General features: G+C 47.3%; 1 protein-coding gene across 3 annotated transcripts in view; it reads left to right on the top strand.

The window, feature by feature from the left end:
- Positions 1-2,968: 2,968 nt before the first annotated feature.
- Positions 2,969-15,391, top strand: part of PTPN23 (protein tyrosine phosphatase non-receptor type 23) — a 33,461-nt gene continuing 21,038 nt past the window's right edge. Inside the window, exon 1 of one of the 3 annotated variants that reach the window (XM_032297952.1) lies at positions 2,969-3,186. In XM_032297952.1, coding sequence (XP_032153843.1) covers positions 3,103-3,186 — 84 coding nt within the window. In that variant the 5' untranslated portion in view covers positions 2,969-3,102. The remainder of the gene's footprint in view (positions 3,187-15,391) is intronic. The other 2 variants (XM_032297951.1, XM_032297954.1) reach the window with 2 other exon arrangements.

Below are 15,391 nucleotides of genomic sequence, written 5' to 3'. Positions count from 1 at the left end.
TTTTGTATTTTTAGTAGAGATGGGGTTTCACTATATTAGGTTGGTCTTGAACTCCTGACCTCAAGTGATCCACTTGCCTCAGCCTCCAGAAGTGCTGGGATTACAGGCATGAGCCACCGAGCCTGGCTTCGCCCAAAATTTCTCTACCTCTGACCGGATGACCTCGAGATGGTCTTCTAGGCTGGGCATAGTCGCTCATGTCTGTAATCCCAGCACTTTGGGAGGTTGAGGCAGGTGTTCAACACTGGCCTGGGCATCATCTCTACAAAAAAATGCAAGAAAAAATTAGCCAGGCCTGGTGGCACATGCCTGTACTCCAGCTACTAGGGAGGCTGAGGTGGGAGGACTGCATGAATTCACGTGGCAAAGGCTGAAGTAAGCTGAGATCACATCGCCATGCTCTGGCCTGGGCAAACAGAATAAAACCCTGTCTCAAACAAACAAGTCTTCCAGAAACCAGAAACAAGCTCTTCAAAGATGCTGGAAGAGCTGGCAAATTTTTCTTTTTCTTTATATAAATTATTTGCAAGGTCTTATATTTTATATATTTTTGCTATTGTGGTAAAATATACCTAACAAAATTTACAATTTTAAGCTTACAGTTCAGTGGCATTAAATATATTCAGATTGTTGTACAGTCATTAAACAGTAACTCTCCATTCTTCCCTCCCCCAGCCCATGACAAACACCATTCTACTTTGTCTCCATAGATCTGACTAACTAGGTATCTCGAATAAGCAGAATACAGTATTTGTCCTTTTGCAACCAGCTTATTTCACTTAGCACAATGTCTTCAGGGTTCATTCATGCTGCAGCATGTAGGAGAATTTCATTCTTTTTTAAGCCGGAATAATATTCCATTGTATGTACATACAACATCTTTATTCATGCATGCATCCATCAATGCATGGGTTGCTTCTCCCTTTTGGCTACTGTGAAATGATACTGCTATGAACGTTCATGTACTTTCGTTTTCTTCTGCTCTAACTCCCAACTGAAATGAAGCTAGGCCCTTGACTTAAGTCCTGAAAGGGTTCGAAGTCTCGTAGCAAAGGGACCTGGGCTCTACCTTGTGGGTGAAGCCTGTCTTAGAATCCCAGATCCCACATCCCATGGTATCCAGTTCTTTTTTGTTTTTGACACAATTACAGCTCACTGCAACCTCTGCCTCCCAGGCTCAAGCGATCTTCCCGTCTTAGCCTCCTGAGTAGCTGGAGGCGTATATGAGCCACCATGTCCTGCTAAATTTCTGTATTTTTTTGTAGAGACGGGGTTTGGCCATGTGGGCCAGGCTTGAACTCCTGGGCTTCAGTGATCAGCCTGTCTCGGCCTCCCAAAGTGATGGGATTACAAGCGTGAGCCACTGCGCCTGGCATTGTGGCCTCCACATTTCATCCTGAACGACTCAAAGGCCTCGATCTCGAGCTTAACACAGATGTGAACCTTTGCTCTTCTCTTGTTTTCCCGTATCAGTAAACAGCCCCACAGTCACCCAGCTGGACAAGCCAGAAGCTTGGAAATCATCTTCGACGTCCTCAGTCCTCTATATCCATCCATTCCAAGTTCTGATACTTTTGTCTCCAAAATATTCCTAAAATATTTCTCAAAGTGGGCAGAATATTTCTTTGACCACTTTTTACTTCCCTCTGCTCCAAGCCACAATCACTGGTCTCCTGGAAGACTACAAAAGGCTCACTGGTCTCCCAGCTCCCACTCCCACTCACTATTTCCAGACCATTCTCTATTATTTATTTTTATTGTTTTTTTTTTTTTTTTTTTTTGAGTCGGAGTTTCGCTCGTTACCCAGGCTGGAGTGCAATGGCGCGATCTCGGCTCACCGCAACCTCCGCCTCCTGGGTTCAGGCAATTCTCCTGCCTCAGCCTCCTGAGTAGCTGGGATTACAGGCACGCGCCACCATGCCCAGCTAATTTTTTGTAGTTTTAGTAGAGACGGGGTTTCACCGTGTTGACCAGGATGGTCTCGATCTCTTGACCTCGTGATCCACCCGCCTCGGCCTCCCAAAGTGCTGGGATTACAGGTTTGAGCCACCGCGCCCGGCCTATTTCTATTGTTATTATTATTTTGTTTAAGACGGAGTCTCGCTCTGTCGCCAAGGCTAGAGAGCAGCGGCGCGATCTATGTTCACTGCAACCTCTGCCTCCCGGGTTCAAGCGACTGAACCTCCTGCCTCGGCCTCCCGAGTAGCCTATTATTTATTTCTAAAAGAGATGATACAGTCATATGATTTAACAATTCTTGCTCTACAGGTCCCCTCACTAGAGGTAACAGGTGCTCTTCATTCCGCGGTCTCCTTCCAGATAGTGTGGGCGTGTCTGGATGCTCACCTGGCCGGATAACTTCCCCCACCCCACTTCCCTACAGGGCCCGGGGCCGCCTCGCTCCGCTTGAGACGCTCTATCCAATCGCTCCCTCCCTATCGTCCGTCTCCCATGGGCAGTGCCCGGCCTCCCAGGCTGGCTGAGTGGGCCAGTCTCCGGACCGTCACTCTTCTGTTCCAAAGCTTGAAAGCCTTCGCAGCTCTGGGAATGAAACCCCCTGCTCTCAGCCCTGACTCCTTCAGGCCCTCCGCACCCTCTCTTAGGGCCGTTTTCGCGTCATCTCTTCCCGGCGGCCCGCCCGCCACGTCATCTCTACCACAGCACCAGTCCTCCACGGTCCTTGACAGTACTTGGGATGGTAACTTCACAGGTGAGTTCTCATGCTCTTCCTAAGAGGCAGGAGTGCGGCGGGCGTGGCCGACAGGTGGGCTTGGCCCGGGAGTAGGAAATAAACTAGCGCCCGGCCTCTCACTTTAATGGAGGAAGACTACTATTCCAGAAACCCTTTCGCCTCCGACGGGCGAACTCCTCCCCTCCCTACTCCCTCCGCGCGAAGAAGACTGAGCATGCGCAGCAGGGACTGCGCCTGCGCAAAAGACTGCACGGGCGAGAACTGCAACTCCCGGCAGGCCGGTGGCATTTTTTTCATTCTCTCGCGTGACCAGTGATTTCCGGCGCGGAGAGGCGGGGCTGGGCTCGCGGCTGAGCCAGCAGCTGGAGCAGCTACGGGAGTGGTTCGGTGGCCGGCGGGCGCCAGCCGCCATGGAGGCCGTGCCCCGCATGCCCATGATCTGGCTGGACCTGAAGGAGGCTGGTGACTTCCACTTCCAGCCAGCTGTGAAGAAGGTGAGCTTGCCTTCCATCTCCCCGCCCCCCATCCGCCGCGTATCTCCGTCGTCTGCCAGCGCGTGACGCTCTCTGCGTGCCCATCACCTTCTCAGGCCCTGTCGTAGGGTACGGTGAAGCTAGGAGTGGCCTCCGCCGGTTTTCCTCAGCCTGTACCACATCCTGGCGCCCGCAGGCCATTTTTCTCCTCCTGATCTCCTGGGGCTAGCACCTGAATCCTCACCTGAACCCGTTTCCCGACTTGTGCCCCGAGTCATCCACAGCTCCCACTGAGGCTCCACACTTCCTCCTTCTGATGCCCGGGACCCAGTTCTGCCCCGCCCCTCCTCCATGCTGGCACCGCCCCGCGCGGGAGCGGTGGGCGGCCCTGACCGTGCGGATTCTTCTGCTGCACCAGGCCCTCGGTGCTCTGTCAAGTCCACGACGCGCCTGGGACAAACGCTAGGAAATGGCTCAGGGCGTGTATTTAAGACGTGAGCCCCTGTGGCCCAGGGAGATGTCCAACCCCTGCGGTAGAGATACGTCTTACAATTGCTGCGTTTCTGTATAGTCTCCCATGCGGGAGTCTTTTTGGACCAAACGTTACAATCCCATGACATTTTTAGGAAAGTTACTGCTTTTCATAACAGACTGGAGGGCATAAACAGTGTTGTAGAGCTCAGACAAATCTTACCGTGTTGGAAGAACAGACGGGAAGGTTTGGCGTTGACTAAGGCAAGGAACTTCTGTGGAGAGGTCCAGGTATGGTGATTGAGCACAGGTGCCCTCAGAGACATCCGCTGCATTGGTAGCACTGAGGGCTAGAGCAGAATTGAAAAGGAACAACCAGGAGGCAGTCGCAGGTGGGGGGGCCTTGTGGGCTTAGCACAGCAGATGCCAGAGTAAGCCCCAATCTAGATAGCGCACCACGTAGCGAGATGCTTGGGTAAACAAATAATAGGAAAAGGAAAATGGTCTTCTGGCAGTTCTGCTGAAAAAAAAAGAAAATGGATTTGGAAGTAGTTTCCCAAGAAGCTGTCTCCCCTTTTCTCTGCACCACTGCCTTAGTTCAGACAGTGTTTGATTCCATCATCTAGCCTCTTGGGCCCAGCAAATGAGGCTAATTGATGCAAAATTCTAGAATTTTGTTGACTGCTATCCAGACGTTGCTCTCTCCTTCATCTGCTCTTTTTTAAAAAAAATTTTCTTTTTTTTTTTTTTTTTTGAGATGGAGTCTTGGTCTGTCGCCCACGCTGGAGTGCAATGGCATGATCTCGGCTTACTGCAACCTCTGCCTCCCAGGTTCAAGCCATTCTCCTGCCTCAGCTTCCCAAGTAGCTGGGATTACAGGTGCGCGCCACCACGCCCAGATAATTTCTGTATTTTTAAGTAGAGACGGGGGTTTCACCATGTTGGTGAGGCTGGTCTCGAACCCCTGACCTAGTGATCCATCTGCTTCCCAAAGTACTGGGATTTACAGGCATGAGCCACCGCACCTGGCTTCATCCACTCTTTATACAAATACAATTGGATAAATTTTTTTAAGACACAACAAAACTCCTGTTTTCTGTTTTACAGAACAAAGCCGGTATCTTTAGTTTTCCGTTAGAGTTCTTTCTTCCAGACTTATCCCAGTTCTTTCAGCATTTGAGTCCCCACTGTGTGCTTGATCTACCCTGTGCATCTGATAGAGGTACCCTAGATTCTGTTCACAGCCACTTCTTGTTCCCTTACCGTGCACCTTTGGTCATGGAATCCCTCCTTCCTAAAAGACCTCTCATTTTTGCCCTATGGGCTGGTCATGGTGCCCTTCTTCAATCTCTGTGAATTCATTTTCTTCTCTCCCATCCAAATTTCAAGGTCCACCTTAAGCTCTCCTTTCTACAGAGCCTTTCTTAATCCGTCTATCTGGATTAATCTTTCTCTTCTCTCAGTTCCTTAACTCTTTTCATCCTTTCCCTGGTGACAGTTAACGTATGCTATGTTTTAACCCCCCTGTTCAATTGTGTGTTACCTGAGAAGCATCTCTGTGTTCCTCAGAGCCTAACAGCGGGCTCTCTACATAGTTGGCAGTCAGAAAAATGTTTCTCAAATGATGGAATGACAGCTGAGAGGGAATTTAGAGATGGTGACCATAAATATATGGGAATGCAGTGGATAAAATCTTGGCCCAGAAACTCCTAGGAAGTATTTTTGTTTGAACTTAGCCTTTGCTGCTCTGATCACTCACACCGAGCCCAAACGGTGTTGTGTGACCAGTGACTTCCCTGGAAGCACCTGAGCCTCCAGGAAAGAAGTTGCTCATTAGCCCTTTAGCCTGAGGTAGTATCAGATATGAAGCAATTCCTTTCCTAGACATTGGAGGAGACTGTGTAGACACCACTGCAACCTGGAGACTCTTCTCCACCTGCACCCCCTTCCCCAACTTCAGCGGCCCTTCTCTGCCTTCTCCACTGGTACCCTTGTCCTTCTTTATCCTTGCTCTGAGCTGTGGGAACCTCTACCAGTGAATTGGAGCTGAGGGTTAGAATTTAACTTAGGATAAAAGGGTGAACATTGGTTCTGTTTACATCAACTGGCTAAGTACTATGCCGAACCCTGATAAACAGGCAAAAAAGAGACAGCCTTTTTTTTTCCCCAAGGAATTCATAAAAATTAGAGTAATGACATGAACATAAGAGTAGAAGTATTTGCAATGCATAGAAATACCAGTGTGGCCGGGCGTGGTGGCTCACACCTGTAATCCCAGCACTTGGGGAGGCCAAGGTGGGTGGATCATGAAGTCAGGAGTTCGAGACCAGCCTGGCCAACATAGTGAAACCCCGTCTCTGTTAAAAATACAAAAAATTGGCTGGGCGCGGTGGCTCACGCCTGTAATCCCAGCACTTTGGGAGGCCGAGGCGGGTGGATCACGAGGTCAAGAGATTGAGACCATCCTGGTCAACATGGTGAAACCCCGTCTCTACTAAAAATACAAAAAATTAGCTGGGCATGGTGGTGCGTGCCTGTAATCCCAGCTACTCAGGAGGCTGAGGCAGGAGAATTGCCTGAACCCAGGAGGCGGAGGTTGCGGTGAGCCGAGATCGTGCCATTGCACTCCAGCCTGGGTAACAAGAGCGAAACTCCGTCTCAAAAAAAAAAAAAAAAAAAAAAATACTAAAAATTAGCCATGGGTGGTGGTGGGCGCCTGTAATCCCAGCTACTTGGGAGGCTGAGGCAGGAGAATTGCTTGAACCCAGGAGGTGGAGGTTGCAGCAGCCTGGGTGACTGTGGGAGACTCCGACTCAAAAAAAAAAAATACCAGCCTAAGGAGGGGCCATCACAGAAGTCTTGCCAGAAGTGGATTTTAAAGGATGAATGGGAGTTTTCCAGACCGGTAAAGAGGTTCATTGTTTGAGAGGGCTGGGTTTTTGACAAATCTTCCATGGTGGCTAGTACTGATTTTCACTCCCAGTGGATATGCCTTCCATTATGGCGTAATGTGAAATAGGAGCCAGAAAAGCAGGCTGGTTTCAAAGTGCATTGGCAAACTTGAGGTTAGGATATTGGGCCCATGTAATTTTTTTTTTTTTTTTTGAGACAGAGTTTCACATTTGTTGCCCAGGCTGGAGTGCAATGGCGTGATCTCAGCTCACCACAACTTCCGCCTCCCAAGTTCAAGCGATTCTCCTGCCTCAGCCTCCCGAGTAGCTGTGATTAGAGGCATGTACCACTATGCCTGTCTAATTTTGTATTTTTAGTAGACATGGAGTTTCTCCATGTTGATCAGGCTGGTCTTAAACTCCCGATCTCAGGTGATTCACCTGCCTCGGCTTCCCAAAGTGCTGGGATTATAGGCGTGAGCCACCTTGCCTGGCCAGACCCACATAATTTTTTAGTAGGGAAGTGCTGCTGGTCCTGCATCTTTTTTTTTTTTTTTTTTTTTTTTTTTTTTGAGATGGAGTTTCACTCATGTTACCCAGGCTGGAGTGCAATGGCGCGATCTCGGCTCACCGCAACCTCCGCCTCCTGGGTTCAGGCAATTCTCCTGCCTCAGCCTCCTGAGTAGCTGGGATTACAGGCACGCACCACCATGCCCAGCTAATTTTTTGTATTTTTAGTAGAGACGGGGTTTCACCATGTTGACCAGGATGGTCTTGATCTCTTGACCTCGTGATCCACCCGCCTCGGCCTCCCAAAGTGCTGGGATTACAGGCTTGAGCCACCGTGCCCGGCCCCTGCATCTTCTTAACTTGTGCTTTGAAGGCCAGAGTGCTGATTCATTGGAAACTGATGATGGATGACTCTTGTCCTCTTTATCCGTGAGTGATTTGGCCTCAAGTTTATTGCTATTTGAAGTTCTCCTTTCTGGCCCAAACACTTGCCCTTAACCAACTCTACTTGAGCTAAAGTCCAGCTCACTTGGACTGAGATGTTGCATTCATCCCTGATTCATTCATTGAACAAATAGTTATTGAGCGCCTGTCATGTGCCAGCCCTGGGTACAGTGGTGACAAAAACCTGTGACTTGGCTGGGAACAGTGGTTCTTGCTTGTAATCCCAGCACTTTGGGAGCCTGAGGCAGGTAGATCGCTTGAGTCCGGGAGTTTGAGACCAGCCTGGCGAACATGGTGAAATCCATCTCTACTAAAAGCACAAAAATGGCTGGGCTCGGTGGCTCACACTTGTAATCCCAGCACTTTGGAAGGCCGAGGTGGGTGGATTGCTTGAACCCAGGAGTTCGAGATCAGCCTGGGCAACATAGCAAGACCATGTCTCTACAAGAAAAAAAATATAAAAATTAGCCAGTCTCATAACCCAGCCTCTAAATAAAGAGATAAGCATTTTTTTTTTTTTAAAGTAAAAAAATTATCTGGGCATGGTTGTGTGCGCTTTGTAGGCCCAGCTACTTGGGAGGCTGAGGTGGGAGGATCACTTGAGCCCAGGAGGCAGATGTTACAGTGAGCCAAGATCACACCACGGCACTCTAGTCAGGGCAACAAAGTGAGACCCTGTCTCAAACCCTCACCCCCAACAAAACCCTGTCTTCACGAAACATACCTTCTAGTAATCTACACAGTAATCTTCATCCTCAAGTGCAAGGGTACATCTGGTTGGTAGCCACCCTGCCTGTCACTTGGCTTCTCTTCATCTCCCCTCCTCCCACTCTGGCTGAGTTGATATCTAAATCTCTACTTTTCCATCGCTCATGGCCTATCCCCAGCTCACTTCAGCCTGCCTCTCTAACCTCACTCTCCAGTCCTCTCCTATGAGAACTTTTAGCCTCTCTTCCTTCCATGTCTGGTCACTGCCCTTGCTCAGGTCCTTACTGGAATTCCCTTCCTCCTGTTTAGCACGTGGGTTGAACTGTACTTCATTAGGGTCCTCTCAGCTGCCCAGCAAGTATTTGGGTCAGAAACAAGAAAGAACTTCACCCTTCTCTGAATTCACACTGTCTTGCTGTCCACCACTGGGTTGACCTGCACCACCAACCCAAAAATAATGGTGCACATTATTTTTTTCTTTTCTTTCTTCTTTTTTTTGGAGACGGAGTCTCGCTCTGTCACCCAGGCTGGGGTATGTAGGGTATAATGGCACGGTCTCAGCTTGGCTCACTGCAATCTCTGCCTCCTAGGTTCAAGCAAGCAATTCTCGTGCCTTAGCCTCTGAGTAGCTGGGATTACAGGCGTGCATGACCACACCCAGCTCTTTTTTTTTTTTTTTTTTTTAAACTCTGTTGTCAGGCTGGAGTGCAGTGGCACGATCTCGGCTTACTGCAATTTCCGCATCCCAGGTTCAAGCGATTCTGCCTCAGCCTCCAGAGTAGCTGGGACTACAGGCGCCCACCGCCACACCCAGCTAATTTTTTGTATGTTTAGTAGAGACAGAGTTTCACCATGTTAGTCAGGATGGTCTTGATCTCCTTACCTCGTAATCTGCCCGCCTTGGCCTCCAAAAGTGCTGGATTACAGGCGTGAGCCACCACGCCTGGCCCACAGTGCATACTCTTGTTGCCTTTTGTTTACTGTTCATTTTATTCACATCCAGGTACAAGCCTGGTTTTTATAATTTATGGAATTTTTTCTCCTTCCAGATTTTCCATGGGATGGCAGACTCTTGAAAAACTAGCTTACGCTTGTATGTACACACCCAAACACACACATAAAAAGTACATAAGAGGACTAGAGACCCAAAAGGCCCCTGGCTGCTCAGCAGTGAGGGGCATGGGACATTGCCTTACCTGTGGTGGTGACCTGTCTTATCTCTTGTTACAGATTTGGAGTCACTCAGTTGGTCTGCCTGAACCTATCTGTTCACTTGATTTCCAGCAGAACAGCCCCTGGCACAGATGACCTGGATTGTCCATTCTTCTCTGACTTGAGTCTCATATACCAGAGACCCATATCCATTTCACTTAGAGTTTAAACCAGATTCTTTCCTTTACTTAGGAGGTAATAAAATACTTGTATATAGAGAGTGCTTAATAAACGTTGGTTGAATGACCTAGTCTAGTTCTAGGACCTTCTGGGAGAGGTAACTTGAGTCTTCCTCACTGTGTTGTTCAGACAGGCAAGCAGCCATTCAGAAAAGATGACTTTAGTATAGAAAGTGAGGACTTTAGTATTGTGTAGGGATTAGACAAGGGGAGGATGAAGGTGTGTTCTTTTTTTTTTAAGACGAGGTCTCACCATATTGGTCAGGCTGGTCTTGAACTCCCTACCTCGGGTGATCTGCTTGCCTTGGCCTCCAAAGCGCTTGGATTACAGGTGTGAGCCACCATGCCTGGCCCCGTTTTGTTGTTGTTGTTGTTGTTGTTGTTGTTGAGACGGAGTCTTGCTCTGTCACCCAGGCTGGAGTGCAGTGGTGAGATCTCAGCTCACTGTAACCTCTGCCTCCCAAGTTCAAGTGATTCTCCTGCCTCAGCCTCCCAAAGTGCTGGGATTACAGGCGTGAGCCACCACACTCGGCTGAAAGTGTGTTCTTATCCCCAGGACTCTTGGCCTGTGGCAGTTTTCTTTCAGGCTGGCTGACATGGATCAAGGAGCTGAACGTTTCTTTTGGCAATATGCCAAGAATATAATTAGTGCCTTAGCCTCTGAGTAGCTGGGATCTCTGAATATAATTAGTCTCATTTGAAATTTAGTAGCTGAACATATCCTGTATTAATTAATAATACTGGTCAGGCACATTGGTTCATGCCTGTAATCCCAGCACTTTGGGAGGCCGAGGCAGGAGGATCACTCAAGACCAGGAGTTTGAGACTAACCTGGGCAACAAAGCAAGACCCTGTCTCTACAAAAAAAAAAAAACAATTAGTCAGGCGTGGTGTGGTGGTGCACACCTGTAGTCCCAGCTACTCAGGAGGCTGAGGTGGAGGTTGTGGCTTGAGCCCAGGAGGTCAAGGCTGTGGTGAACCAAGATCTTGCCACTCCAGCCTGGGTGTCAGAGAGAGCTTCTGTTTCAAAAAAAAAAAAAAAAAAAAAAAAAAAAAGTTTGTTGCTTAGAGTAGCCCAAGGAATGCCCTACATTTGAGTCAACTCTGGAAGTGAAGAAAAAAGAAACATAATGTAATTGGTGAACAAAGGTAAAACTAACACATGTAATATCTTTTATTGCTTTTTCTTCTTGGTTTATTGCTTTAATTAGCATGATGAAATTCCAAGCTGTTATATCAAATTAAGAGCAAAGCATACATAGAATCCTGAGAAGATACTAGGACAAGAGAAGATGGCGCAGAGGGATTAATACTAGGTCGGGAGTCAGGACATCCGGCTTGAGGTCCTAGATCATTGCTCATCTGTGGTTTCCCACTTCTCTAATCTGCAAAATCACACAGGACCAGGATGGATGTTTCCAGTGATCTCATCTAGCTACAAAATTGTCTGCTGTTTGTCGCTCAGTGAAAACAGCAGAGTAGCATCATGGAAATAGCATAGCTATTGGAATCAGACCTTGATTTAGGTCCCCTCTCATTCCATTAATAGCTGAATGACCTTTAACTGTCACAAAGATTGCATAACTAATCCGATCCTCACTTTTCTCACCTGAAACGTGGAGCTAATAATATACCTCATAAGCTTCTGAGAATCAAAAGTTAATGCTTGTAAGTTCTTTTTTATTTTTATTTTTTTTTTAGAGATGGAGTCTTGCTGTAACACCCAGGCTGGAGTACAGTGGTACAGTCTTGTCTCACTGCAGCCTCTACCTCCAGGTCCCAAGTGGTCCTCCCACCTCATCCTCCCAAGTAGTTCTCCCACCTCATCCTCCCAAGTAGTTGGGACCACAGGCACGCACCACCATGCTTGACTAATTTGGTTTGTTTTTTTATAGAGATAAGGTCTCATTGTGTTGCCCAGGCTGGTCTTGAACACCTGGACTTAAGTAGGTATATAAATATATACACTTACTATGTACCCACAAAAATTTTATTTTTCAGACAGAGTCTTGCTCTGTTGCCAGGCGCCAGGCTGGAGTGCAGTGACATGATCTTGGCTCACTGCAACCTCCGCCTTCTGGGTTCAAGCAATTCTCCTGCCTCAGCCTCCCGAGTAGCTGGTACTACAAGTGCATGCCACCATGCTCAGCTAATTTTTGTATTTTTAGTAGAGACAGGGTTTCACTATGTTGACCAGGATGGTCTCTATCTCTTGACCTTGTGATCCGCCTGCCCTGCCACCCAAAGTGCTGAGATTACAGGCGTGAGCCACTGCGCCTGGCTCGTACCCACAAAAATTAATAGGGTACATGAGATATATGTTTATGTGGTACATGAGATTTTGATATGGCAATACATGTATGGTAATCAATCACATCAAGGTAAATGGGGTATTCAGAAAAGATGTGGGAGCGACATCTTTTATTATATTTAAAAATAAAATACTCTTTTATTTTTAAATGTAGTAAATTATTGCTAACTATAGTTATCCGGTTGTGCTGTCAAATAGTAGATCCTTTTTTTTTTTTTTTTTTTTGGAGACAGAGTTTTGCTCTTGTCACTGAGGCTGGAGTGCAGTGGCACAATATCAGCTCTGGCTCCGGGGTTCAAGCGATTCTCCTGCCTCAGCCTCCCAAGTAACTGGGATTATAGGCGCTTGCTACCATGCCCAGATAATTTTTATGTTTTTAGTAGAGACAGGGTTTCACCATGTTGGCCAGGGTGGTCTCAAACTCCTCACCTCAAGTGATCTATCCCCCTCGGCCTCCTAAAGTGCTGGGATTACAGGTGTGAGCCACCATGCCCAGCCTCAAATACTATACTTTATTCATTCTATCTAACTATATTTTTGTATTCATTAACCATTCCCACTCTGCTCCCCCCACTCCCCACTAGATACCCTTCCCAGCCTCTAGTATCCATCCTACTGTCAGTCTCCAGGAATTCAATGGTTTTGGTTGTTAGCTCCCACAAATAAGTGAGAACATGCAAAGTTTGTCTTTCTAATGCTTCTAAATTCTTAGTATAGGTCTTGGCCTATTGTAAACAATATTATTTTCACCTGAGCATCTTCCCTCCCTGTTTAGGAAATAGCTTGAATCCTTACAACACCTCTGAGCTGGACATAGCAGTGATATTAACCCCATTTTACACACAAAAAAAGCCAAGCCTTGGCTGGGCATGGTGACTCACGCCTGTAATCCCAGTGCTTTGGGATGCTGAGATGGGAGGATAGCTCAAGGCCAGGAGTTCGAGATGAGCCTGGGCACCATAACAAGACCCCTGTCTCTACAAAATAAAATTAGCTGGGCATGGTGGCACACACCTGTAGTCCTAGCTACACAAGGGGCTGAGGATTGTTTGGAGTTTGAGGCAGCTGTAAGCTGTGATAGTACCACTGTACTCCAGCCTGCAACCTCCAGAGCAAGACCATTTCTAAAAATAAAAATAAAAAGCCCAGATTTCACAACAACTTAGGGGTACTGTTTCCACTTGTAATCTAGTAACTCCTTTCTTTTCATTTCCCCCAGAGTGGCTCGCTCTGATCCCTGGACCCACCCTCACTGAGAGCTCTCCACAGGTCTTCTCTTATTCTTTCGTAAAAGGATCCCCAACTACTCCAAAGCCTGACTGTTTTTGGAGATTCTCTGGTCTTCCTCCTGTTAGTTGTGTAGGTCCTGGAGTCCTGTCAGGGCCTCTGGTTCTTTCTCCTGGTCTGCTGCTGGGCCTGCCTTCTCAGGCTCCATTGGGAGCTTCATACTCCTGTCTAGGCTGTTCCCTTTTCTGCGGAGACCCAGTCCGTAGCGAAATTGGGACAAGGTCTCTGTCCCTTACTCCAGGAACTTCACTCAGTCTTTTTTTCTTTTTTTAGTGGAGGATGATCAGCAGTCGCAGAGGATTTTGTTAGGATTTTAAAAATATCTTTTTTAAAGATATTTTTCTAACAGGCTGCTAATAATAATAACATAAATATCCTGGCTGCTTACTGAGTCACTATGTGGCCAGGTATTCATTTCCTGTGCCTGGTTTTCAGAGTTGTTTGTAAGATCCATATTTTTTAGAAATAGAAATGCTTTGGGATGCTGAGGTGGGACTACTGCTTGAGTCCAGGAGTTTGAGACCAGACTGGGCAACATAGTGAGACCCCACATGTCTACAAAATAAAAAAGTCTAGCCAGGCACGGTGGCTCATGCCTGTAATCCCAGCACTTTGGGAGGCCAAGGTAGCAGAAATTAGCTGGGCATGGTGCCACACACCTGTAATCCAGTTACCCAGGAGGCTGAGACAGGAGAATTGCTTGAACCTAGGAGGCAGAGGTTGCAGTGAGCTGAGATTGTGCCTTTGCACTCCAGCATGGGCAACAGAATGAGACTTCATCTCAAAAAAAAAAGTCTGGACGTGATGGCTCATGTCTGTAATCCCAACACTTTGGGAGACTGAGGCAGAAGGATGGCTTGAGGCTAGAAGTTCCCGATCAGCCTGGGCAGCATAGCAAGACAATATCTCTACAGAAAATTAGCTGGGTATGGTGGCATGTGCCTGTAGTTCCAGCTGCTTGGAAGGCTGAGGCAGGAGAATCATCTGGGCCCAGGAGTTCGAGACTACAGTGAACTATGGTTATGGTACCACTGTAACTCTAGCCTGGGCAACAGAACAAGACCTTTTCTCAAAAATAAAACAGCCGAGCGTGGTGGCTGATGGCCACCCAGCACCGTGGGAGGCCGAGGCAGATGGATCACCTGAGATCTGGAGTTCGAGACCAGCCTGGCCAACCTGGTGAAACCCCATCTCTACTAAGAATACAAAAATTAGCCAGGCATGGCGGTGGGCAACCATAATCCCGGCTACTTAGGAGGTTGAGGCAGGAGAATCGCTTGAACCCGGGAGGCAGCGGTTGCAGTGAGCTGAGATTGCATCATTGCACTCCAGCTTGGGCAACAAGAGTGAAACTCCATCTCTAAATAAATTAAACAGCAACAAAAAAATTTAAATAGAAATGGATTGATCCAATATGGAAAGAACATGGTCTCTGGAGCCCAAATGCCTGGCCTTCAGTCATATTCCCATCAGTTATTAGTGCTGTGACCTTGGTGAATACCCTAACTCTTTGCCTCAGTTTCCTCATTTCCTCATCTATAAAGCGATGATGATAATAGTATCTACCTCTTAGGGTTGTTGTGAGGATGGAGTGATGACGAGGTACTCAGCACAGCGCCTGACCCGTGGTAGGTGCTCAGTGTCTGCTGCTGATCTTACAGGAGGATTGAGATGAGATTCAGATGGAATGTGACCTCTAGGCATGATTTGCTGGGAGGAGGGAGCAGCATCTTTCTGTCACCATTGTGTGAACAGCAGGGTCAGATGTTCTAGTGATACCATGAAAAGCCTTGTTTCTAGGACATAGGAGTCCCAGATGTCCATCTGATTCCTTTGGCCTCTATCCCATGAGACCTCTGAGCTACACTTTTACTCGTTTTCTCTAACCTAAGGGTGGGCAAAACCTCTTACTGAAAGGGAGTTAACTACAGAACATTCTCTCATAGAATCAAGTTTTAGCTGATAGCTAAAAAATTTAGCTATCAACTAAAACTTTAAGGATATTCTCCAGCACAATCACAATATTATTATAATACCTGGGAAAATCTACAATAATTTTCCTCTATCTTTTACAACTTTTCTTTTTTTGCAGACTCAGATAGCATAGGCCACATTAAAAAAAAGTTTAATTATTTTTGAGACCGTTTCATAGTCTGTCACCCAGGCTGGAGTGCAGTGGCACAATCTCGGCTCACTGCCACCTTGCACTCCTG

This window comes from Sapajus apella, unplaced genomic scaffold, assembly GCF_009761245.1.
Source record: "Sapajus apella isolate SASKATOON/1434 unplaced genomic scaffold, GSC_monkey_1.0 scaffold38, whole genome shotgun sequence".
Lineage (NCBI taxonomy): Eukaryota > Metazoa > Chordata > Mammalia > Primates > Cebidae > Sapajus > Sapajus apella.
This window is presented reverse-complemented; position numbering and strand designations above follow the sequence as displayed.